This window comes from Lepisosteus platostomus, chromosome 14 (genome assembly GCF_059453375.1).
Source record: "Lepisosteus platostomus isolate fLepPlt1 chromosome 14, fLepPlt1.hap1, whole genome shotgun sequence".
In the NCBI taxonomy this organism is placed as follows: domain Eukaryota; kingdom Metazoa; phylum Chordata; class Actinopteri; order Semionotiformes; family Lepisosteidae; genus Lepisosteus; species Lepisosteus platostomus.
The window spans coordinates 19,743,688-19,770,510 of NC_142624.1; the positions used below are offsets into that span (position 1 = coordinate 19,743,688).

Genomic DNA, 26,823 nt, shown 5'->3' on the forward strand with positions numbered 1-26,823 from the left:
AACAACATTTGCTGAAACTTTTCTTCTTAAACCTATGGTGTGATACGCCATTCTCATGGAAGATGGACTGAACCTTGCTAAATGATTTGATTGATGAACAGTGATCTTTTGCATTTTACACCTTTTGGTGTCACAATATATTCCTCTGTTTAATGTTCAGGCAATCGTGTATAGTAATTTGGATTAGAATTGTACTTTGACAGACTGTTTGTGTGTGTCCATTTTGAGAGGAACCCAAAACAAACAGTAAAACAATGTATGTGTATAATCCTTCTAGTTCAGTCTTGGAAATGAAGGAGATCTTGCACCACCTCTGGCCTTCACAAGTTTTCACATAGAAAGGGAGTGTCCCCCTACCTATGTGGAAGAGACCTGTGCCAGTGCAGAGCCTGAGGCCAAAGACACAGGAAGAAGGGAGGAGGTTTTGAACAGGTTGGTATGCTGCAAATTAGATATGAACATTTGACAAACAGAAAAACTATATGCTAATTTAGGTGATTAATTTCCAAGAATATATGTACTTGGGTATTTATATGAATGCTGTATGTGTCATGGCCAAAATGTACATTGTTTTACAAACTTACAGCCAAATTGTACGCTGTTCTGGTAACAGAATCACTACATTTTCATTATAAAGCTATTCATAAAATTAAAGAATGAGCATATGACATCATATTCCCCTCCTGATTTTCCTTTTTATTATAGCACTTTTATTCTGTAACAGTAATGGTTTATAACCTTTAAACTTAATATGTCTTTTCTAGGTGGGATTAATCCTGAAGTCCATTGTATCATATTTCTGTTCAAACAAATCCAATCAAGAAATGGTGAAATAACTATTTTAAAGAATCCTGTTAACAGTATAGATTTGTTCTGGCATGAAAATGACTAATGATCATTCGTGTCATTTTGGTTTAACTAAAGTTTGTTCTTCACACACACATGATAATTAAATTCTAAATACTCAGTATCAATTTAGATATTTATATAGCCAACTTTGGACAAGTGATCTGAAATTATATTGATATATTTTCTTTATAATGCCTCTTTATTAAAACATTGAGCTGGTTGTAAGCCTTCAGATGCTTAGATGAAGCAAGCTGTATTTCTGTTGAGCATAGCTCCACCTGCTGGCCATTACATCGTGTGCCATTATCCAATGTTTGCATTGCCTGCTTAATAATCGCATAATAATAATAATAATAATAATAATAATAATAATAATAATAATAATAATAATAATAATAATAATAATAATAATAAACTTTATTTTATATAGCACCTTTAAATGTGGCTTCTCAAAGCACTTTATAGAATGACAACAACAATAAATAAAAAGAATACACAAGATAAAACAAAATTACAATACACAGAGGAGATTGTGGATGTTGATACTAATTATAGTAGGAACAGAGGGGTAAAGAATGCAACGGTTAAGTAAAGAAGAAGGTTTTGAGTCTGGATTTGAAGGAGTTTAGAGAAGGTGACTCTGATATCCTTGGGGAGAGAGTTCCAGAGCTTGGGGGCATAACAGGAGAAGGCCCTGTCACCCATAAAATGAGACCAGAATTAGAAGAGCGAAGGTTGTGAGGTGGGGAGTAGGGTGATAATAGTTCAGACAGGTACTGAGGTCCCAAGCCATGCAGAACCTTATAGGTGAGCATGAGGATTTTAAAGTTATTTGACAGGAAGCCAGTACAAGGACTCCAGGATAGGAGTAATGTATACACTTGCACTGGATCTGGTCAGGATTCTTGCTGCCAAATTTTGGACATACTGCAGTTTGTTCAATGTAGATTTAGATACCCCAGCAAGTAGAGCAATACAGTAGTCAATTCGAGAGAACACAAATGTGTTGATCAGCTTTTCGACCACAGTTAGTGATAGCATAGGGCGTAGTCTAGCGATATTTCTGAGGTGAAAAAAATACATTTTGACAATATGCTGCACATGTGGGTTGAATGTTAAACCAGAATCAAATATCACCCCAAGGTTTTTCAATTTAGACTGAAGGTCAAGTACAGAACCATCTACAGATAGAGTTACAGGATTGGCTTTATAAAGTTAATGGGGGGTGCCAATAAGCTTGACTTCAGTCTTGTCACAGTTAAGATGAAGGAAATTTTGAGTCATCCAAGTTTTTATGTCAGAGATGCAATTAGATAGAATAGAAACAGCCAAATCAGTGTCAGGTTTGGTATGGATGTATATTTGAGAATCATCAGCATAGAAATGATACCTGAAGCCATGTGATCTTAAAAGCTGACCAAATGGAAACATGTAAACACTGAAGAGCAAGGGGCCCAGTATTGAGCCCTGAGGAACACCAGACTTAACAAGACCAATTTCAGACTTACAGTATACCCATTAAGAGAGACAAAATGACAGCGATCAATGAGGTAAGATTTGAACCATTTGAGAGCAGTGTCAGAAACTCCAAACACAGCACTGAGATCAAGAAGGATGAGTAAAGAAAGAGAACCAGAATCACAAGCTATTAGAAGATCGTTAGTGACTTTGACCAGGGCAGTTTCTGTGCTGTGAAGCTGACGAAAGCCAAATTGGAGGGGTTTGAAAAGGTTATTGAAGAGGTGGTTATGTACCTGAAATGTGACAGCACGTTCTAGAATTTTTGCAGGAAAGGGTAAGTTGGAGATGGGGCAAAAATTGTTTAGATTGTTGAGAGCCATGTTAGGCTTTTTTGGCATGGGGGTAATGGCAGCAGTTTTGAGGACCGTTGGTACAGCGCCAGTGCTCAAGGATTCATTTATAATATTGAGGACAATGGGACAGAAAGAATTGAAACAGGACTGAAATAAAGTGGTGGGAATGGGATCTAAATTGGATATGGTGGGTTTCATGTGATGTGTGTAACTAGTTTATTGAGGGATGCTGAGTCAAGAAGAGAGAAGTTGGGGAGAAGGGAACCAGAAACATTAATAGGGCATGTGTGGTATAGAAAAGATCTACAGTGTTGTAAAAATGTTCAGAGTTTTGCAACTACAGTATATGTGAACTCATTAAAAATGTAAGAAGAAGTTGTATTTTTTTATTTGTAATATGTAATATTTTTAATTTAATGTAATTTATATGTATTTACATCTTTAATCAGCACAAGAATGAAACATATGAATTTGGCCTTTCAGACAACAAGATGATTTGGAACAAGCAAGGATTCACAATCCTTACTATTTATTCCAAATCTGTAATACAGTATTGCATATTAAATAATCTTGGGGAGTAAACATGAAAGAACAAGTCTAAAACTATACATGAAATTGATTTATTCCCTGATGTAAAAATGCACATATGACAATGTCATGCATATTTCATATTTAAAAATGGCTGAAAACGATATTGTATGTAATTTAGAAGGTATGTTTACTTATAAATATATATTATATACATTGTAATGAGAGCTCTAACAGTGTATTAAGTCATCTGATCTGCTCTTAAATATATAATCATTAACCAAGCAGCATGTTTCATCATAATCACCATCTTCAGTCTTCATCAATCTACTACAAGGTGAAATGCTAAGATTTTCAGCTATCCTCAACCAATTTACAAAGTTTTTAAGGTTCTTATCTAATCATACAAGATTCCTTGTCTTTCTCTATTTGTCCCTTGAAAATTGGTTCAGTATTTTTTTGCTCCACAAATGATCCATTCTTCTTGTCATATCCAGAAATTTTTACAGTACAAACTATTGTTAGTACTCGAATCTATTTATTAGCCTCTTCTTGTTATTCCTATAATTCTCTGGTTTTGTCTAGTTTTTGTGTCATTTCCTGCACTTCAAGACTAGGTTTTTCTCTCTTACATTTCCACAAACAATATCCTGAGAGTTTCTGTTTCTCTTTATAATAGTTTAACATGTTTGTACCACACAGAATACAGTGAGCAATCCATGTAATACTAGTTATGTCTTGTTTTAAACTGTAATAACTGATTCAGGGACTTTGGCATTTTCTCTAGGTTCTCAAGACCCCCAGATACCACCGAAGTGACCACAAGAGGTTGGTTTAGGAGGAAGCCTTTTCACCGACTCACAGGGGGCCAACGAGCGAACTACGACCTTCGGGAGAGAATCTGTATTGGGAGTATGACAGCAATGGAGACTGCTGTGTACCAGAAAGTCCCCACAGATGAGGCTGAGGCCCAGATGCTTGCTAGTGCTGACCTGGATGACATGAAAAGTAAGAACCTTTTCTAATTTAAAAGGTAATTTACAGTAGACCATAAACAAAATATTGCTTTTCTAAAACAATGCTCATCTGGTTCAACTGTTGACAACATTCTAGACATAAAAAACTTGCTCCTTATCACTACAAAAAAATCAAAAGGTTACTATTTAGAAAATTATGTTTTTTGTAGTAGGGGCATTTAAATTGTTTTGAACATTGAACACCAAACAATATATGAATATTTAGTAACTAATAAGGGGTTGGAACATCCTTTGGCTTTAGAACAGCTTCAGTGCTTCTTGGAATAGTATTATATTAAAATTTGAACAGTTTCTAGTGGGATCAATCTGAAAAAGGAAAACCTCAATTTCTTTGAGAGATCTAATTGGGTCATAGAGTTGTAGATAAAGTTCTGTGGTAAATCTTGATGCTGTTGTTTTGTGGTTTTCAGCATCTATTCTGTTTAGTGTCCTTCTTTCTCTGTCGGTGAGTACTTGCTACCCCTGTTCCTCAATCCTGATTATGTTTTCCCTTGCTTGGCTATGCTATAATTATTTTAGCCTCAAAATGAAATAATTTCTCTCTTTATGTGACTGATGCACCTGCAATACGGGCACCAACTATTTGACCTTTTTCAAAATCTGTTAGATCACTCGCATTGCTTTAGAAACTTGCATGTTAAAGTTTTGATTTTAAGACGTATTTATAGTGAAAACATATGGGTAATTAGTATTGAAATTAATATGGAAAGTGTAGAATTCTTTTTAATTGTGATTTAGTTGTATTGTTGTAAATGTGTTTCCATTTTTGGTTGGTGTTTCCATTATATTATTCACCCCCTGTAGGTTATTATGGTAATTGACATTTGTCACCAACAGATTCGATCAGTGCGAGTCGACTGAGAAAGTCACGGGTTAGTAACTTGTGGCAACTGTTTAAACAATATATGTCATTTTGTCTTAACACAGCATCTGCAAATACACTTTCTCAAAGAGCCTGGACAAACATTTACCTGTTTAGTGGTCTCTGAGCCCTAGATTCCATGCACCAACCTTAGCTCATGCCTAAAATGTTCAACAGGGCTCAAGTGTGGTGACTTTTCATCTCACAAGAAGGCTGTCATTACACAAACAGCATGTATCACTGGAATGTTGGTACGTCAGAATGAGACAACGGGAAGGCTAACGGGTGAGGTCCCAGGACATGATCTGTATATCAATCATTACAGTGTTCTGCCAGAGTTCTATAGTGACTAAACACACTACAGCAGACCATCACACTTGGACTTCCCCATCATTTTAGTGTTGGTTGCCAAGAAAATCAAGAAATGAAAACACAGAAAGGCAATCAACACTTTAAATCACCTCATCAACTGTGCACAAACAATTATCTAAATAATAAGGTGATTTTGTGCTTATGAGTCATTTTTTATATATATATCACAGCCATGCATGTGTCAGGAATTCATCGAAATGACACAAAACCATTTATTCAATATCCACTTCTGTATACTTTAATTTCCTGAAAACATACCCGCATAGTGAAGTTTACTGTGATACATGGTATGTTTTGAAATAAACAGTTACTGTACTTTTTAAAATGTGCAGTTATTTTTTGTTTTGCGTCTCTACTTCCAATTAATCAAATTGGCTATTGCTATGATCCTTGTACCAGAATTAGAGTGAAAGGGACAATATCCTCTAAAAAGTATATTGTTGGATTCATCTGTCATTTTTTTTCAAGCTTCAAGCTTCATTGTGTGCAGGGCAGTGTTTGCATTACTTACATGAGTGATTCAGCTTTTACCGATGACACTGCAACAATGTACCGACAAGCTCATCAGGTCACAATGGGGCACTTAACCAGTTTTCTACTGAATCCGTCTGCAGTCAGCTAATGATATAGCCCTGAGTCATTCTAGATGTGAGTTCCATGTGAACAGCGTTACTAAAGGCTTCTTTAGGGCTTTTAAAGAATCTTAGAGATTTAGGTAAAATTTAATAACTCTAGTGTTTTTTAGTTTAATTTTTGTCCTATGTTTTGAGATTTTTTTCATTTACATTTTTTTCATTTAGTAATGAAAATGTCATTACTATTATTAAGAAAATCTAAACTATAGTTTAATTTATATACATCACAGTTTTACACTACAAAAAATCCCAGGTGGTTTCTCGAAAAGAGTAGGGGTGTAACCCCGGCGTCCTGGCCAAATTTCCCATTGGCCCTTACCTATCATGGCCTCTTAATAATCCCTATAATCTATGAATTGGCTTAATTACTCTGCTCTCCTCCCCTCTTTACAGTGATGATGACTTATGCACTCTATTAATGGAACAAAAAATTTATTGCAGTGAAGTTTCAATGAAGATTAATTTTGCATGAACAACATTTATCAATAAGCACGACAATTGTTTTCATTATCTTATGTCCAGTACGCCCATTTTTTGCTAAATTAATATGAGGTTTAAAAATCTTAAAACCAAACATTTTTCACAGCTAATTAAATTCCTCCAAAGTGGAGAACAATTCTCATAAAAGGTGGCATGGGTGTCAACAATGCTGAATTACAGCTTTTGCATTAATTTCTTCAAATCCTTGTATTTTAAAAGTGATTATCACATTTTCATGATTTTCAATATTTTGTTTTTGCAAAGCTTAATGGTGAATTAACCTGGTTTTGGAGCCTGGTTTTAGAGAAGCAGGTCACATATCATCAAAGATGTGATATCATATCCAAATATTACATTTGGCAGAGACTGCAGGATGTCTTTCACATGTGCTTTCTCAGGTGAGGTAGAATTTTGTTTTCAAGAAGGTAACTTGTTTAACAGAATACTTTTGCCTTAAGACACTGTACATATTTTTACTCTTAGAACTGTTATCCTGTGCTCTCTTCACAAATAAACCATAAAAGGAGTGAGATGTAATTTACACTGAAGCTTAGGTATATAACAATGTTTGGAGTTTTTATATTATATCAACCTAAAATAGATTATTGGATAAGAACCTTTACAGAAAAGGTCTCACTATTTTTGGAGTCTTAAAAATACATTTTATGGGTAGTCCTGTGTCTGTAATGGGAATACATGGTGTACTTGTCAAGATTAATTGCATCTGGGAAGCCACTGGAATTTAATGAAAGGTTGGTCATGTAAATTGTTTTCTATAAATACTACAAAATGTATCTCCGTAGATATAACATGTGATGCATCTCAATATACAGTGTGCATCACTTGCCATAGCAGTGCTTTTGTGAATAAATAGCATAGATTAGCATGAATAGCATGATACTTAAAGTATATACTGTACATGTTGATCTCTTATCAACATGTACAGCATATACTTTATCTCTTAGACTTACAGTATAAAGACAAATGTAAGTTCTATAAGAGAAAGCCAAAAAAAATTAAATTGGCATGAAAGAAAAAATGTATGTTGTTCAATATGTATTTCTTGCAGCATTTTCTTTGTGGAGTGCAGTTATTGGTTTTGCAATCATCTTTGTCAGGATGTCCCTAGAATGCCCCGGCTTTTCAGAGGTCTCACACCAGAATGATTCACCCGGCATCCTTTCCGCTTGACGTACATAGGGAGAGCTTTTAAATGTGATGGCATGCTCCAGTTCATCTCCCAGCTGTTCTGTAGGGTCAGAAATCTAGAGAACATTGTAACAGTTTCTTTTTATATTGTTTATTGTTTAAGCTGTTTATTTATTTATTCTTTTACCCATGACATTAACTGTTAATTTTCCTTTTTTAGTATTATTGGTAATAAATATTTCCAAGAAGACACATGGTTCTACCTTGTTAATATATAAATATAGACAATACTCAATTGCTACGTTTTTATGGGGATATTTGTTATAAACCGTAAGCCCATTTCTTTTCCATTTTTTGCTACTGTACTTTTAAGGAACAAGCATCAGGGTTTCACAAAATAGTGTTATCCCATATCATATAATGTTTATAAAACTTTCCTATGCCCCACTTAAAAGCAAGCTTACATTTTGAAAGTGAGTCCAAACAACATCTTAAAAGTTTAAATATACATTCATATATGAATGATGTGAAATTTGCTGAGCTATTACTCAAGCATTTGTAGCCACACTTGGTAATGCGTACTTACTTGTTCTTTCAACCTTTCTGGAAATGATTTGAATGATTTACATGACATGTTTGAGTTTTATTTGAATTTGTTCTCTTAATTTATATATTTGCATGTCAATTTAATTAGGGTTTCAGAAACTAAGACCGAGGGAAATGAGGATGAGGTTCATATGTATAATATTCAAGAGAACGTTTCCTTTGTGGAAGCTACCATTTGAAGAACTATTCTGTGTTCAGTGCATTAGTTTGTGTAAACTTGAGTCATTAAACCAAACACCATGTAAGATCACCTTATTAGCCATATACAATTTCTTGTATTAGGAATTTGTCTTTTTGCATACCCCAACTTGCATTCCATGAGACTCACAGACAGGGAGAGAAGCTTGGGGTCAGAGTGCAGGATCAGCCATTTATATGGCGCCCCTGGAACAGTTGGGGTTAAGGGCCTTGTTCAGGTGCCCAACAGAGTAGGATTCCTCTGCTGGCTGTGGGATACGAACCGGCAACCTTCCAGCCACAGGCGCAGATCCTTAGCCACAGAGCCACCGCACCACTGATTTTTTAAATCAGAAGCATTTTTGTGGTGTCATTACTTTTAAAATTTAAAATAAGTTAGTGTCCACTAGTTATATTGTGAAAGCCGCTATTTGTATATAACTTTACTAACCATTTACTTAGTAAATTGGCTGTATGTGATAGAAAATACAAAATGTGGTGAGGGCAATTACATTTTATTGTAAGGAAAATATAATTCAGATCAGTCAATGACAGCATACTGCATTATGGTATCTGCATTTGGTAATCTGTAGAATACTCCTAATAATAACAACTGAATGTTTTTATTTCAGTATGATGTTTATAAGATGACCTATATACAGAATATTGAGATTCTATTTTTTGGACTGATTTACTATATTTACTTTTTTTTAAGTTGGCTCCACATTACTGCAGATAAAGTGCAGTTTCCTATATTAACATTCTAAGAACCAGGAAAGTAATATCCAGCTAAGTTGACAGTGCAGTGAAAGCAGTGAATGTAGTTTACTATTTTGATTGAAGATTTTTTGTGGCAGTTTAAAACTTATTTAGTGCTCATCTATAGTGACCTGGTAGCTACTACAGAAAACCAACCCCTAGAATTGCTGACCTCTTGAAAAGCTGAAAATAGACGTCAGTTCTTAATAAGAATTTGAATGACAATTAAATTACAATTTAGTGTGTCAGTTTATTAATGAAGAAAAATAATGCTAATGTAGATGCCACCCATTTGGATGGAAAAAAGACATTAAATAAAAAATTACCTGCAGAAATGTTTTAATCTCTATGACTACCAACAATTTATGAATTCCAACAAAAGTCTGGTTTCTTATTAGTGAAGCCCAGGGGTCAATGAAGTCTTACCTGTTTATATACTGTATATTGTGAGATCCTATTTTTAACTTGAGGTATGCAATTTGTTGGCTGCTCTTTGACAGTTTCCTATATTACCACATATCCTTAAACGAGGTGGTTTGCAATGGGGACAGGGTCCATGTAATTGAAGTACAAACATGTACAGCCACTCAAAATGCTAAGCACTTAACCATAAGTTGGCAAACTCATACCTACTTTCTTGAATTCATTCAAACAAAAATTTGTTGTTTTTTCTTGATATTTTCATGTCATGATCTATGCCTTACCCTCTCACCACAGTGGTTTTTAGTACTGTATTTAAGCAACAGTAAAAATGACTTGAATGCATCATGATTGCTTATTAATCATTAATCAAAGTTATACCAAAAACATTTAAGCAATATACAAACGTATTTTTTTTCTAAAAACACACATGCCTAAATAGTGCTACATTTCTTTTCATGCTCATCCTATAATTGCTATGTACAGTACAAGAAAATATATCTGTAATGTAATGTCCCAGAATATTTATCACAAAACATGTTGACAATTTTCAAAACTCTTAGCTAAAATAGAGCATATGCAGTTGAGATTTAGAAGGTTTTTCTTTGCAATACATAGCAATAATATACTGTATTTAACACACACGTCAGCAACAAAGGCACACATTTCTTCTTAAAGCCACCTTTACTGAAAGAAATTAGCTAAATTTGTGTTAGGATTGTAAGTAAACTATTGAATTGTTATTTTATGAAAGCTAGGAGAGAAAAGTTTAGCTGAGGTGATAGTAACCCAATTGGTTTCTTTCCTGATGTAATTAACATGTCCACGGATTGATTTTCTTTCCCAGCAGCTCTGCCTGTGGCCTTTTCTGCTTTTAAAACATGGAAATCATTGACCACTGGGCTTCACTGAATTAGAAACCGGTCTCTAGCTGGATCGAGAAATTGGATTTTTGTTAGTCACAGAGATAGCTAATTTTATACTGATCATATTTTATTTGAAGTCTTTTTTGCCTTCCAAATGGCGTGCACCAACTTTTGTAATATTTTTCCTCATTCATTAACCGGCACATAAAAAAAAGATTTTGTTATGAAATCAAGTCTATTTCAACTTCCCAAAAGCCAGCAATCCTGAGAGTTGGGATTTCTGCACTGGTTACAAAGTCACTATAGATAAAAACAAAATCGTAAACTAACTGTATTTAAATAGGATTCACAGAGATTGCCTGCAAAGGTTTAGAAAACGTGGGTCTTGCTTAATTAATTTGATGGAGTTATTTGAACAAGCAACAGAACAAATGGATACAAACATTTTCTACATTGATATGATATTTTTAGATTTTCAGAAGGCTTTTCTTAATGTTTCTAATAAAAGATGATATCTGAAGTTACAGTCACAAAGAAATGTATGTATTATTATTAAAAATTGTGTAATGGATCAAAAACTTATAGGCGAATGACAAAAGTGGTAAGTGTTAATAGAGCACAAGTTTGGTCACCATATTACAAAAAAGATATTGCTGCTTTGGAATCATTTCAGAGAAATGTGGTTAGCTATATTCCCAGAGTCAAAGAGCTTAATCGTTTAAGTCGCAAACAAAGAAGACTTTAAGCAGGCATAGATAGATAAATACTTTATTGATCCCGTGAGGGAAATTGCAGTGCAACAGTAGCTTAACACAGACAACACAGACACAGTGTAACGAATGATACAATAATAATAATACAATACATACAATACAATCAGTAGAAGGGTCCAGTCCAGAACACACAAAGAACAGAACAAACCAGAACAGAACAATACACAAAAAAGTCGTATTGCACAATATGACTATAAATAAATATAAATGTATTGCACAGGTCTCTGGCATATATTGCACAAAAAGGGTTTTAAAACCGGGAAAAGAAAAAGAACAGATGTATCAGTTTACTTTTCAGTCCAGAAACAGGTCAATGTTGCCTCTGCCCAGACGCAAGGTGGATGCGTTGTACAGTCTAATGGCAGAAGGCAAGAATGACCTCCTGTAGCGCTCCCTGTCGCACCGTGGATGAATCATTCTATTGCTGAACGTGCTCTTCATTTCTGCAAGCATGTCATAGAGGGGATGGGAGACGTTGTCCATGATAGCCTGTAGTTTGGACACCGTTCTCCTCTCTGCTACTACCGCCAGGGGGTCCAGGCCAGACCCAATGACAGAGCTTGCTCTTCTGATGAGCTTGTTCAGCCTGTTAGAATCCATTGCTCTAATCCCAGAGCCCCAGCATACCACCGCGTAGAAAATGGCGCTCGCCACCACCGACTGATAGAACATATGTAGCATTTTACTACACACATTGAAGGACCTGAGCCTCCTCAAGAAGTAAAGTCGGCTCTGACCCTTCTTGTAAATGGCCTCGATGTTCTTAGACCATTCCAGTCTATCGTCGATGTGCACTCCCAGGTACTTGTACGAGTCCACCATCTCCACGCCACTCCCATGGATGTAGACAGGAGTAGGTTGGACCCTCTTCCTCCTGAAGTCTATCACCAACTCCTTAGTCTTTGCTTCAGTCAATTGCAGGTGGTTCTCCTCACACCACTCCACAAAGCTGCTTACCAGTCCTCTGTACTCTTCCTCCTGCCCACCCTTGATACATCCCACAATTGCAGAGTCATCTGAGGTGGCATGACTTTGAGTTGTATTTAAAATCCGAGGTATAGAGGGTGAAGAGGAACGGAGGAAGAACCGTCCCCTGAGGAGCCCCTGTGTTACTTACTACCTGTCCAGACACACAGTTCAGAAGTCTCACAGACTGTGGTCTGCCTGTCAGGTAGTCAGTGATCCACGAGATCATGGAGCCATCGACTTGCATCTCCTCCATAATTAAACTATTCAGAATCCTCAAAGTCACTGACAAAGTTAACTATGGATGTTTTCAGAATATACAATAATATACAAGTCAGAGGACAGAAATGGAAACTAAGGCGAATTGCATTTAAAACTAAGAACAGGAGGCACTTCTTTACTCAGAGCGCTTTGAGGTCATAGATAAGCTACCCATCCATGTTGTTGGAACAATACCATCGCTTCTGTCAAGAAAGAAAGGATAGGGGGAGATAGAGTATGTGAATCTCTTAGCTACTAAACATCAAATGAGCTAAAAGAGCTGAATTAGTTCTAGTTTACAAATATCTTCTTTTGTTCTTGAATATGTTTTTTATATTTTAATATTTCTCAAATTGCAGCTTGATTTTGATCTGCAGCTTTTCTGACAAAAATAGAGATTGATATGAGAATTCTAGTAATGGTATACACATATTTCCTGGTAATGTATAAGCATGTTCCATATAGTTCTTAAATATACACTTAGCACCACAATAAATCAGTTAGAGTGTCACCCAGTGAAATGCTAGAAGTAACATTTTTTTAGATTTTCCTCCACAGATCTCAAACCACATCTACAACACCAGCTAAATAAAAATAACATTTAAAACCATCAGTGTAGCCGACACAAAATCCTTCTTGTACTTTATAAACTCAATACATTAGCTGGTTAAATGGATCTATGAGTAACGTCATGGAAATAAATGTTAGCCCTCTGGACAAAGATGTGTCCAGTAAACCAATAGATCTGCTGAACAAAAAAACATTGGTTTTATCAACAGCCTATTCAGCTCAAGCAAGTGACTTCACTGTCACAGTTGGTTTAGCAACAGCCTAGTCCAGACAGCAGAGAAAGAAATATTCTTGTGCAGTGCTACAAACATAACTGCATGCCGCAACTTTTATTTATGATCTGTCTTAACTACAGAGAAAGCTGCCATTCAGATTGTGATGTCTCTTGCTACAGTTCTCCCACCTGGATCTGTTTTCAGCCAATGTTTGTTGTAGTTGTCTGGACTTTTTTATGGATTATTTGCCTAAACAGAAGTACCTAAGATGAAACCAAAAAAGAGCCTTAGTGATTCTTTTTGTCTTGTACTTATGTAAGAACCTTTCTTTTGAGACAGTCTCATCTTTCACTCAAATAAGTTAGTGAAATTAGGCAGGAATAGAAAACATCAGATCTGAGCACAGAGATTTTACAGTACATTAGGCATCCAAAAAGCTGAGTGAAAGGACAATTGTGGTACTGGAGTTACAGGATTGATTTTCATGGACATTCAACAGAAGAGCAGCCTTTCGGGATATGGTATCATCTTCCATTTCTTTTTTTTCCATTAATTAAATAACAAAGGATCCTACATGGGATCTAAAGGCTTTTTTGTTTGCTGACACCGGCTTCAGAGGTGGGCATTGCTAGGATCGAGAGACTGTCCAGAGCAGAAATGCTGGATGGTCCTTGCTCTCAGCCTGAAGGTGCCTCTGTGAAAGTGCGGGATGACAAGATGATGGTGATTAATGAAGAACAAGAGAACCTTGTAGCTGAGAATAGAGATGAAGATGAGGAAAAAGAAGAGAAAGAGTTGGGCTGCTTCAGCCTAGATAGTTTTGAAGACTTTGAAGAGTTTGTTCTTGATTTTGAAGACTATGACCTTTTGGAATCTATTCGGGCACACATGGGTTGCACTGGCTTACCAACTCGTAAGTTTTTAAAAATATTTTTAGTGAGTCTGGGCATTTGTGGTGCACATGTGACAGACAATTTATTATGGCTATCAGAACCTTTTTCCTTTGAAAAGTACAGAACATTTTAATAGAATGATTTAGTAGAAAATAAAGTTGATTTTATTTTTTCAGAATTCAATTTCAGTCCTCCTCAATTGAGTTCAGAGATGTAGAATCATTACAAATGAAATTCTATATCATAAGGTAGTTATACGGTGGATACTGAACAGCTGTTTACCTTGGTCTAAAAGGCATTATTTTTAAAATTCCTTACAAACAATACAATGTTAATGTTCCTGCAATGATAAAAGTGCTTTTATGATGTTCAGAATTTTTTAAGCCCTATACAGTAATCCCCTGGGACTTTTCATCAGTCTTAAAGCGTTGCCTTTTGAGAAATTCCATTTGGATTTCGTTGATTTAAAAATCAATAAAATAAAATAAAAGGTCTGATGATCTCTGGAAACAGTGGAAAAAGCAGCAGTTTAAAACCATAAGAAATGAAAGACCTACTGACCAAAAAATGTTTAAAAATCAGTAATGTCACCCTTTTGAGTGTTTGTTGATATTATCTTTAAAATGTTTGTCTTTGTTCTGTCAAAGAATGCTTGTAAGTTGTAGAATTATAATCAATGTTTTGAGGTTTCTTTATAAATCGGAGAAATTTGATTCAACTTTTTTTGGTTGTAGTGTTTTTATTTTTTTAAAGTAACATATTTATGGCTATCTTTGGGTAAAGCTACATTTACATTTTTTCAATACATAATGGCGAGAAATGTTATATTAATCCATGTTAAAAGCAATATCATTTGTCTTACTGAAAGTCTGTATGGTGGAAATAAATCTACTGTACTTACAATGTGATACAATACTTAAAATAGTTTACCCTCTAAAGGGAAGCTTGACATTGTGGATTGATTTGGGATTTGTGAATCACACTGTGCCATTGATTGTGTGAAAATCCACAGACTAATTAATATTAAAACTAGTCCCTCCATTGGTGGTATAGTAATCGAATACTTCCAGAGCCCTGGGCAAGTTGGCGTTGCTCTATATATTCCTAAAGATTGGGCGTCCCTGGTTAGCCCTGGGTTTTCCCCACTGTAGTCACTTTGCCAAATGGAATAATGGGTTCCATTGATTGTGAAGCTTTTGCAAATATAGATGTATTTAATATATATATATAACATATTATAGATATAATACTTATTATAGGAAATAATAATTTCTAGTAATATTTCTGTTTACTACAGTAGGGCTGTTTAATCACTAAATTAAACATTGAAGTTTATACAACGTTATGAATAATCACCATGGTTCAAAAGGTTCTGTCATAACTGTGGCCTGATACTTTTCTATACAAACTGGCCTTGAGAAAGATAACATTGCAAGTCCTAATGGACACTATTATCTATTTTATGTAGTTTCTTCCTTTGATCCAGTAAAAAAACTGGCATTTGAATTACATTCAGCCTATTATATTTTTCAGTTTAAAATTATCCTGTGTTCTACACCAACCTAAAATCCTCACCAACCTAGAATTTCACGTTTTCTCAACTTTAATGGTATTTCTGTCTATGAAGAGGCAAAATAAAGATTAATGCCTACACTTCCCGCTCTTCCTTTTATTGTGTGCCTGCAGTATTAAGAGTAAGAGTGTGTTAATTTTAAGCAAGCACTCACCTAGGCAGACTAATGTTAACTAACTGAAAAGGGAACCAACTGCTGGTGTTTCATTGCAGACTGATCTGTAGGCATTGCACTTCAATGTCTATAATAAACAAAAAGGCAACTGATGTCATACTGTATATAAACTATTCAGAGACAATTTAGGTATTTTCAGATACCATGCTTAAATAAGGTTTGGATAAGACATACTTGGCAAGCGATAACTGACCGAAAACTGTTCAACTGTTATATTTATATTTTATATAAATGCAATATTTTATATAAACAGAAATATATTATATTTATTTTTTGTGTGTATTTTCATCTGATTGAAAACACCCATGATTGACTAAGACCCTGGTCTGTTCGAAATGGCAATCCTGGAGGGAGCAGTAATAATAAAATCTATTTTACATTCTGCCTCTAAAAACAATTATATCAAAGTGTTTTACAACGTTTTACACGTGCACAAGACATATTTTGTTAAAAGTAGAATTGAACTATTAGTAGTTTATACTGTAATGTAGTTGTAGGTACAAAACTGCATATGAAAACAAAACAAAGCAAGCCTAGAAGAGAAAACCTTTCTAACCAGTAAAGTTTCAGGAAAGACTTAAAAAATGGTCCCCGATTTATTTTGGAAGTTAGGGTTTTGTTCCAGAGCTTTGGGATGTAAGTACAAAAAGCCTTATTGCCCATAGAGTGTGAAAAAAACAGTGGGCACACATAAAGAATACGTTAAACCAAATGTGTGTGAAGGGATGTAAGCAGGAAAAAATATCAGCTTGATATTACAGAGCAGTGAACTTAAGCAGATGGATATTTACAGCTGCTAACACAATTAGATACATTGGACACATTTGTACCTGATTACAGTCAAGAGATGGTGCAGAAGTTTTGATATCTAATGCAGACACCCCTTACCTAATTAATAGCACTGGTTTGCAAGACTCCCATTTGCACACCTACTGTAGATAATACCTTAGATACTGGCAAATACAGTATATCCATTTTGTCTGTAAGAGTCCAATGTTTGGTGGATGGGTAGTGTAGTTGTCTGAGGGACTTTTTTCTGTTGTTGGTGGAAATTATAAGGCACTCATTTTCTTGGTAATTTTCTGACATTTATGTGGTAACACCCAAGTCATGGTAATACTGTAAATCAATATTTCAATATGATATTGCCTATCCCCACCTGACAAGGATTACTGAAGACTTTTTGATATAAAATGGTTATATGCTGGTTTTCTGTTTCAATGGATCTTAACCCATTTGGACAGTTATGGGATTAGTAGCTCAGATGCATATGCCACTGTCCATCAAGGTTAGATAGCATTGCTGTGTTAGTAATTTTAAAAAGTGGAGGAATGTCCCTGTGGTGCACCTTAGACTTGCTATGCAGCCTATGCCACACTATTTCCATGCAATATTCCCTGTTATTGGTGAAAATACCTGGTATTGATTATTTAACCTTTCATACCTGAATGCAATGTGACCCATAACATACTGTACATAAGATTTTATCAGAAACGTGTTTCTAAATGATGAAAAACAGAATAAGAATTATGCTGTGTAATATTTCACTTGCATCTTGAACTACATTGCTAGTTTTTCAAAAGACAACAGTGTATGACACAGCTGTACTCCAGTAAGACAAAAGTTAAACTTCCTGCAAATTATTTTGCAATATTAATTTAATACGTACATGAACTACCGTGGCTAAAAACAAAAGGTAAATAAAAACTGACAGCCATGTGTCCTTGAGCACATTTTATTAGGGAATCTTTTTGTTCTGTGCTTAGAACAAAGTGTCAGTGTTATAGCACTGGTGCTCCACCTGATACAGAATTGTTTTGTTATAGTGTGCTGTCTTATAAAAATCTGTATAATTGAATCACTTATGTTCAATCCCAGTAGATGTTGCTAATGTGAGGCATTATATTTACCATTTAAGATTTTTTGCCAACCTACCCCATGATTCCATAAAAACAGAGGAGACAATTCCAGTTAATTAGGTCGTGTGGGACTTTGTTTTATATCATTTGATATTTACTTGTCAGAGAAATTAAAGTACTTTTCTGCGTTCCTCATAATTAATTTAATCTGTTTGAGTATGACCTCAAATGAAAAAAAACAAACTTTGTATATTATTAATTTACTCTCAATCTTTGTGGGAACAATAAAAAATATGAACTGATGCTTTCATTTATTATACACTTAATTTTGCCCTAAGGTCAAAATGGCAAGAGAATTGGCAAGAATTGCAAAAGCAAATTATTTCTGGACTTTGTTTGCTCATTTTAGTGAAGCATAATTTCCTGTGACAACAGAAAAACATCTGGAGCAGAAACAAGTATGGTGTAGCTTTTTGCTGAGAAATACAGCATATGGCTATAGACAGGTGGCAGCTGCAGACTCAGAAGGAAGATTTAATTTAAGGAATTCAATGAAATGAGTACTTTGTAGGCAACAATTACATAATACTAAAAATTAACAACATATGTCTATTATGCATTACAAGAGCATCTTGCTTTCATTATATGGAATAATTATGTTTTGTTGTTTCACAAAATAGTCCCTTTTCTGCAAAGCAGCTTTGATTCTTTGAATTATGACTTTTCATTGACCTAATTCACAGCTGGCCCTTCTTCCCAGCAATTTCTCTGCAACAATACAGTAGAAACATGCAGTGTGTTATTGTATTGTCATTAATCTATACTAGTTTTAGACTGTTTCCTGGACTACCTGCTCTTTTTTATCATTTCTTTCTGTGCACTTTCAATTTTGTATACCTTTGGACTTCCCTTACTCTTTAATTATCAATCTTTTATCCAGTGCTTATGTACATAGTATTTCATCTTGATCCCAAAACATCTGAAGGTGTTTTTAAATATACAGTATTTGGGAATGCAAGTACACTGAAATGCAGTGGCCTCATCTGTGAGGTGCGGCAGCCATTATGCACCAAATTACGGTGTACAAGTCCAGGGTGGAATTTACACATGGGTCTCCATCTTGCCATGGGAAGTTTATGACCACATAATCTGTACCTTAGCTGAACATCTTATTTTAGGGATGGCACCTCTTTTAGGATATTGTCACACTCAAAACAGGCATTGGTTTTAAGATTTTGTTTGGACCAGAAGACCTATTCTTGCTGGGTAGCCAACACCATTTAGTTGTGATTTTTCTTGGAAGTCTCCCCTCCCAGTACCGACCAGGACCACATTTACTTAGCTTCTGAGATCCGACAAGATTAGACAACAAGGTGATAACACTAAATTGACTAAAAGTATCGAATGAAATTGAAAAATAATGGTGCCAAGTCTGACACTGAATAAAACACAATATTAATCATAATAATCAGAGCTCTCAATGTCTGTTATAAATCTATATTTATAGATTATTTATATTATTTATTATATAGATATAGTTTATATCTATATAAACTACAAAGGTAGTTGTTACTATAGTAGAATAGCAGTGACCTGAGACTTAAAAATGTCTGTTGTAAAGCCATACATTTTATTTTTGACTTTTAGAAAAAAGCATAGTAACAATACACTACAGTCCTCTAATACACTTAAAACTGTAGAGATAAAGCAGGACAAAGGAAAGTGTTTAGGGACAACATCTGGATGACCATATTACCTGGAGCAAGCGGAAAGTTTAGCCACTTCTTTCAAGTTTCAACTTAAAATTGTACTGAGTAACTTCCCACTTTCTATGTACAGTAGATGGTTTTGTGTGCCTTTATAATGAACACACACCATCAAGCAAACAACAGCTGATTGCAAAATCTGAGACAACAGAACTGGCACCTGTGAGCTTTATAATCGCTTTATTTCTGGACACTTGCCAATACAGCTCCTTGTTTAATACTGTATATTGAGATTAATGGAGACATTGTCTTAATCACCATTTGTGTGTAATTTCAAAATAGTCTAGACGGATTAGGTGAAATGTGCTCTCAATAGTCCTGAAATAGCCTTGAAACTAAAACAGAATCTATAACATTGGAGTCCATTAGATACTTTTATTTTGCTAGTTAACACAAACATAATTTTCTGATTCTTGGTTTTGCTTTATTTAATTTTCAATTCTCAAATTAACTTAGAATGTTAAGGGGCTGAGTTTATACTTCTGAATACATTCAAAATGATGATCCATTTGCTCCATAAATATGGTCAAATCTTTTTTTTTCTCCTTGCTTTCCTTTTACCGGCATTTCTGTTTGCCTCTTCATTATTCATATTTATCTCTTTATAATTCGTGTGTGCTATGTAAGGTCACCGGTTTGAGGATAACCCTGGAGTCAGGCGTCACCTGGTGAAGAAACCATCTCGCAACCAAATCACTCGCACCAGCAAAAACTCGCCTCCGACCTCTAGCCTCAAGAAAAAGAAAAAAACAGACCGGAAACCACATGAGGTGAGAGAGAGGCTCTGTGTTTCATTGCTTGTTAAAATGCTTGTGATAACTTCAGGTTCATCATACCTAATGACTGAATAGCAAATATTTAGATTTGCAATTTTTCAACATGAATTTCATAGAAGCATGGGAATTACTGTAACAATGGTTAATTAAGCAGGGCAAGTGCTTAATTTGTGTTGGTGCGTGACGAGCCTTATATCTGTCACCTTCAAGTATGGCAGTTCATAGTCTAGACTCCTCCTGATGTGATGTTTCAGTTATGAAAGTATTGTTTTGGAAGAATTATTATTTTTTCCATTCTTAGCATTACTTTATTCAGTTTACTCAAATGGTTCAAACAGCATGTTGGCATCTCTGGGATGAGCTATTGTTGGTCATTTCTTTTCTACTTATTGGGCTAATTAGAGCTCAGCAGCTTTTCCGTTTGTTGTTAGAGTGAATGTATTAGAGTGAAATCGAAGCAGGAGTGAGACTGTATTCAGACATTTGTTCTCTGGTTGCTTTCAGTTTGGGTGCATTTTATATGATATCATTTTATAATATATGGTTGTAAATGTACAGTACTATTATCTACTGTACTATAGGCAATTAGTTACGATAAATATAAATAATATCTCCTTGATTTAAGCCTTAACAAGTTTGATTTAAAAGAAGTAATTGCTTAAGCCTGACAAATTAAGCACTAAAAGGGGGGGTTATCAATATATCTTCATATATAAATTCATAACATTTTGATTTCCTGTGGTTTGTTACTGCAAAATAGAGATGATTAGATGTTATTAAACTTGCATTTTCTAAATATACCACAGTTGCATTTTGTATAATATATCTCTGTCAGTTACAAAAGTAGAAAAGAGATTTAGAAATCTGATAGGAAAGAGAAATGGTTTGAATGAAAAACTTAAAAATGTTTTTATTATAATAATGTTTTACAGTAATTTCTAGAACTAAAATAATCAAATCTAGATATACAGTATTTCTAACACACTCATGCTGTGAATGTGATCAAGACTGTGGCCTGCATCAAGTTCAAATACACACCTGCCATTTGCAAATTTCAAACCATAAGCTTGATTTCAGCCTTTAATTAGATACATACAAAACATGTGTGAAGCCACAAAGTCTTAAATGACAAATTTGACTTGCATGCGGTAGGTAGGACAAAGTTTTAAATTCAGACAGATCCAGGTTTCTCAGTCTTGCCAAAAATAATGTATTTTTTTTAAGTCTTGCTAATAAATGCATAAGAATTCAGTACATTTTGCGAACAATAGCATCCTATTAATCTAAACTGGCCCTTGTTGATCAAACAGTTTTTTAATTCAGTTTAGCTTTACATAATATTGTCTTTAATCATGATGGCACAGTGGTGCAGTGATTAGTATTGCTTCCTTGCAGCATTGGGGCCCTGAGTTAAATTCTGTGCCTGGGGTGCTATCTACATTGAGTTTGTTCTCCCTGTGTTTGTGTGGGTTTCCACCATGTGCTCCAGTTTCCTCCCATTGTCCAAAGATATACTGGTAGGTTATGTTGGCTTCTGGCAAAACTGGCCCTGCTGTGAGTGTGTGAGTGTTTGTGTTTGTGTGTGCCCTGTAAACGACTGGTGTTCCATTCAGGATGTATCCTGCCTTGCATCCATTGCTTGCCAGGATAGGCTACAGCTTCTGCACGGCCATGTCTTGAATAATGCAGTTAGAAAATGGATGGATGTCTTTATTCATTACAGTGATTTGATCTGCACAGCCCTTATAATAGATATCTTTCTTAGTAGTTCCCTTTGTATTGCTTTCCATTATTTATGTTTAATTTTAAGTGTTACCCATGAAGAGCATAATCAGAATTTTTGATTATCCTTAATTAATTATATAATTTAAGAAGGAAATAGGTGACCATTTTGAGTGCATAGAACATTTGTATTTTTATGTCCATAAACAAAGTCTGTTCTTTGGTTGTGTTGTCAGGTGTTTGTTGAACTGAATGAGCTGATAGTGGATAAGAACCAGGACATGCGCTGGAAGGAGACAGCCCGTTGGATCAAATTTGAAGAAGACGTGGAAGAGGAGACGGACCGCTGGGGCAAACCTCATGTAGCTTCCCTCACTTTCCGAAGCCTTTTGGAGCTCAGGAGAACCATTGCCCATGGTGAGGAGTAAACCTTGATTGAGCCTGACCAGTTTTATTGCACTGGTTATGCTTTTCTGCTGAGGTGCTGTGAAATACACAAGTGTGTATCTCAAATATTTACAGTGCCTTGCAAAAGTATTCAGACCCTTCCTAAGCTATGAAATTACCAAACGATGCATGCACAGTAACGCAAAATAAAGTAAACGTCAGCAAAAAACAAAGAGAAAAACTTAAATATTAATTGCATAAGTACTCACCCCAGTGAACTCAATATTTGGTGGAAGCACCTTTGGCAGCAATAACAGCTGTAAATCTATTTTTTGTAAATCTCCACTGACTTTGCATGTCAGCCTGATACAGTTTTTGGTAGATTCTTCTTGGCAGATTGGCTCAAAATCTGTGAAGTTGCTTGGGAATTGCTAACTGACAATAGTTTGCACAGATTCTAAACAGGGTTCAAGTCAGGTCTTTGACTTGGTCACTTAAGGAGATTTTTACTTTCTTTCTCTTAACCCACTCCTGTGTATCTTTGGAATTTTGTTTTGCATCATTGTCAAGCTGAAAAGGAATTTTTCTGTCTTAGTATCTGGTCTGAAGCAGGTTTTCCTCTTAGATGTGTGAGTAGTTTGCGCAGTCTATGTTGATAAGTGTTTCAGTCTCTGCTGATGAGAAGCAAAACTATAACATAATGCTGCCATCACCATGGTTAACTTAGTGATGCACTACACTAGGTGTGCATCAAATGTAAAGATTTTTAACAACATCTTTTTCCACGTTTGCAGTTCCACATAGGCGTTTTGTTGCAAACCCCATTTAAGATATGTTTTTTTTCAATTCCGTACAATTTCCTTTTTCGAAGCGACTACGATATTGTTGATCCTTGAATATTTCTACCATTTCAGCCACTTAACTCTGTAATACTTTCAAAGTTATGATTGGCCTTGTGTTGGCATCCCTAAACAATTCCCTCCTTGTTTAGCTGCTGAGTTTGGTGAGGCAACCTGATCTAGGCAGTGTCTGGATCCACTTCTTAATGATCAACTTGACTATGCTCAAAGAGATATTATAAGGGTGTTTGAAAGATTTTTATATTCACAACCTGGCCAAGATAGCTGTACTTATTCTGAAATCACGTAAACCAGACCTATTGTACACAAACAGAAGCCAATTAACTGAGTGTGCTTCTTAAGATTTTTTTGTGCATCTGAATAATTTGGATTGTATTTGCAAAGGGTTTGAAGTGTTTTAACTTAAGAAAACATTTCTTTCATATTAATTATCCATTTACTTCTTTCTTTTAAGATTTTGCATTGTGTGGAGTAGGTGGTACATATACTGTAATAAGTGTCATAACTGCATACCTTAAAGCAACAATATTTTAAAAATGTGCAATATTTTCAATATATTTGCAAGACACTGCATTTCCTCGGATGCTGCACATTCTGTTCTTATCATGTGATTTTTAAAAAGTGTTTCTTCCAAGAAAGAATGTTTCCTAGTGAGACCCAAGAATGATTTTTGAGTTTTCATATTTGACTAGGATCTTAGGAGTTTTCTTTTTCTTAGAAGAATCCTTTTGATAAATATTTTAGTGTTAGATGAATTATCTTTTATTAACCAAATACTGTACCTATTTGGAATCATCTCAGTCAGAACAAGGATTTAAAACCCAGGTCGGTGCTGATTTATCAGTAACAGAGGAGAACAGATTAGTGTGGGGGGGAAATAGTAGCATTAGCTTTGTTTATGGATAAGACCAAAATAAAATTATATGTTGTGGCATACCCAGGGTGGGATGTCACATCAGGATCTCAATAATAATTCAGACATACTGGGTTAAAGTATTTATTAATAATGCACACTTAACAACATACTGTACAGCATACAAGTTATGCTACATACAAACTTACAAATAAGGCATCCTTGAAAACCCCAACATTGAACTCTTGTATAGCACCTACAAAGGCCAGAAAGAGATTAAAGCTGCCTTCTAAACCAACAGAGTAGGGCCTACAGTTAAATCTCTCTCTCTGTAAATCTGGATGTTACAAAATGAATAGGAAATGTATCTCCCTATTATAAAATACATCCAATAATCAGGAGAGGCTGTTTTCGACCAAGGGATTCTTAATGCAGAAAATCTGAGTATCTAAAAACAACTGAATGGCAAGCCTCTTAAAAAGGTTTAAATACTTAAATCGAATCTGGTGTTTAAGGATGATCTGGACAAGGACCTCTCCACTTCTGTCTTCCTCTCCTCTCTCCCCTTTTCCCTTCTCCTCTTGTCTCCTGGAGCTGTCCTAAAGCTACCTGTTTTATGTAATGTTCCTGGACTGACAGTTAATCATTTACAGTGCCCACAACTTAATTAACCAAGGTAAATCAGATGATTCCTTTGATCCAGGGTCTCGCACCCAGCACAACTAAGTAAACATCATAGTTGCTCTGAAGGTTCTAGAATTTCAAACATTTATCCTAGCCAGATATTAATCATTGTATATACTGTAGATTTTTAAAGACATTTTAATATTCACTTACAAAAACCATAACAAAAGAATGAAAGTTACTTTCATGACCTATAAATGTGTTTGTTTTTTTGTTTCATTTATCCAGGGGCTGTCCTGCTTGACCTTGAACAGACAACATTGCCGGGTATTGCTCATCTTGTAGTGGAAACAATGATCATCTCCGATCAGATCAAAGCAGAGGACAGAGCCAATGTACTGAGGGCTCTACTTCTTAAACACAGGTAAAGAACACAGAACAATCTTGATCATTTGGCATTATACTTTTATCAAATCTTCTCCCAATCTCCTTTGTTCTAAATTGAAGATAGTTAAATCCTTTGCCCCATCTGTACTGTACAGTATATGACAATCTTCTGAGACTTTGAAACATTCATTTTGTTCCGCTTTGATCTCTTTCTAGGCTGCAGTATCCCTTTTCTGATATTATAAAGCTTGACCATGCCTACCCTGGCATCTCATTTCTCACTTTTATTCCGTATACCCAATCATTTGGTTCACTTTTTTAAAGAACAAAAGCTATTTATTGCTTCCCTGCATCATGGTGGACATTGAAGAATCAACATAACTATTCTCTTTCATGTGTACTGTAGCTTCTTGTAGTTCACAATGACTTATACAATATGAACAAATTCCTTCTACCTACAGTACATGGACACTTTGCAATAATCAGTGTCTTTTTGCAGTTCCTCTGTTGCTGTTTAAGTGACATCCAAAGTATACTATACTTTATACAGTGTAGTCTGTTATTGATTTATGTAGATCAATATTAGAAACAAAATTAAATAGATTCTATTCTATTTGTACTTGGATTGTGTTGGCCCACAAATCACTTGAATGGAAATAATCATGAACCATTACCATGTTTCTGTTTGGGTTTGTCAGTCCAAAAGTAGTGATTTATTAGTGTTGCACTAATCTGATATTGCAGATATCTAACTGCCAATGGGCCACTTTGTTACAATTAACTTTTTTTTGTACATACTGTATGAACTTAGAGACTAATTTATAAAAACTGTGTTTGCTGGATCACTTTTTTGGATTATAACTTGTTCAGTTTTGCAGTAGTAGTGTCCCCATTTGGAACTTGAAAGCACAAACTCTTGTTTAGGAATAATGTTAGCTATTACTCCACACTCTAACCAGTAATCAGTAATAAAAGAAACATAATGCTTAATTGCTGAAGCAGTTTTCAAAATGGATATTAAATACAGTATGGCAGAACATAAAATTGTTTTTGAGAACAATTTTCATACCAGTTTTTTTGGTTTGACGAGAAAAATGAAAAGAAAATAAGTCCTGTCCTTAGAAAGTCAGGACATTATTGGACACATTTGTCAGTACTGGAGTTCTTTGTGAAGGGTATTTTTTTACTGCAGTTGATAAACTTTCAGGAGGAAGACAAGTGCCCTTTTTCAACAATCACATTTTACTGCATCACTATAAACTGAATCAAGATTTCATCCCAAGCAATCACTGCTAATCACCATTCCTGTTTCACTGGCATTGCAGCAGTCCCTAGTTTTACTTTATTCAACCACCTTGCGTGCTCAGCCCAGTGTCTCCCCTTTTGCAAAGCAGGCACACTGGTCAGCATTGCTGCCTTGCAGCGCCGGGGCCCTGGGTTCAATTCGGGACCTCATCATAATACTTGCTTCTGTGGGTCTTTTGAATAGTGAATTTTGATATGTACTGCTTTGCTTTTTTGAGAAAACATTTAGCTTTGTTCTATTTAGTCATTTAATGCCATTCTCAATAAATAAACGCTTGTTATGTACTGTACAGACACATGCATT

The 26,823-nt window shown here is 35.2% G+C and overlaps 1 protein-coding gene across 3 annotated transcripts in view; it reads left to right on the forward strand.

Moving 5' to 3' along the window:
• slc4a3 (solute carrier family 4 member 3) overlaps positions 1-26,823 on the forward strand; it is an 87,515-nt gene that overhangs the window by 36,284 nt on the left and 24,408 nt on the right. For 2 of the 3 annotated variants that reach the window (XM_088607396.1, XM_088607395.1), the window contains exons 5-9: positions 278-432; positions 3,979-4,199; positions 20,233-20,375; positions 22,340-22,520; positions 25,116-25,251. In XM_088607396.1, coding sequence (XP_088463522.1) covers positions 278-432; positions 3,979-4,199; positions 20,233-20,375; positions 22,340-22,520; positions 25,116-25,251 — 836 coding nt within the window. Of the gene's footprint in view, positions 1-277; positions 433-3,978; positions 4,200-13,251; positions 14,253-20,232; positions 20,376-22,339; positions 22,521-25,115; positions 25,252-26,823 lie in introns of those variants that run through there. The other variant, XM_088607397.1, reaches the window with a different exon arrangement.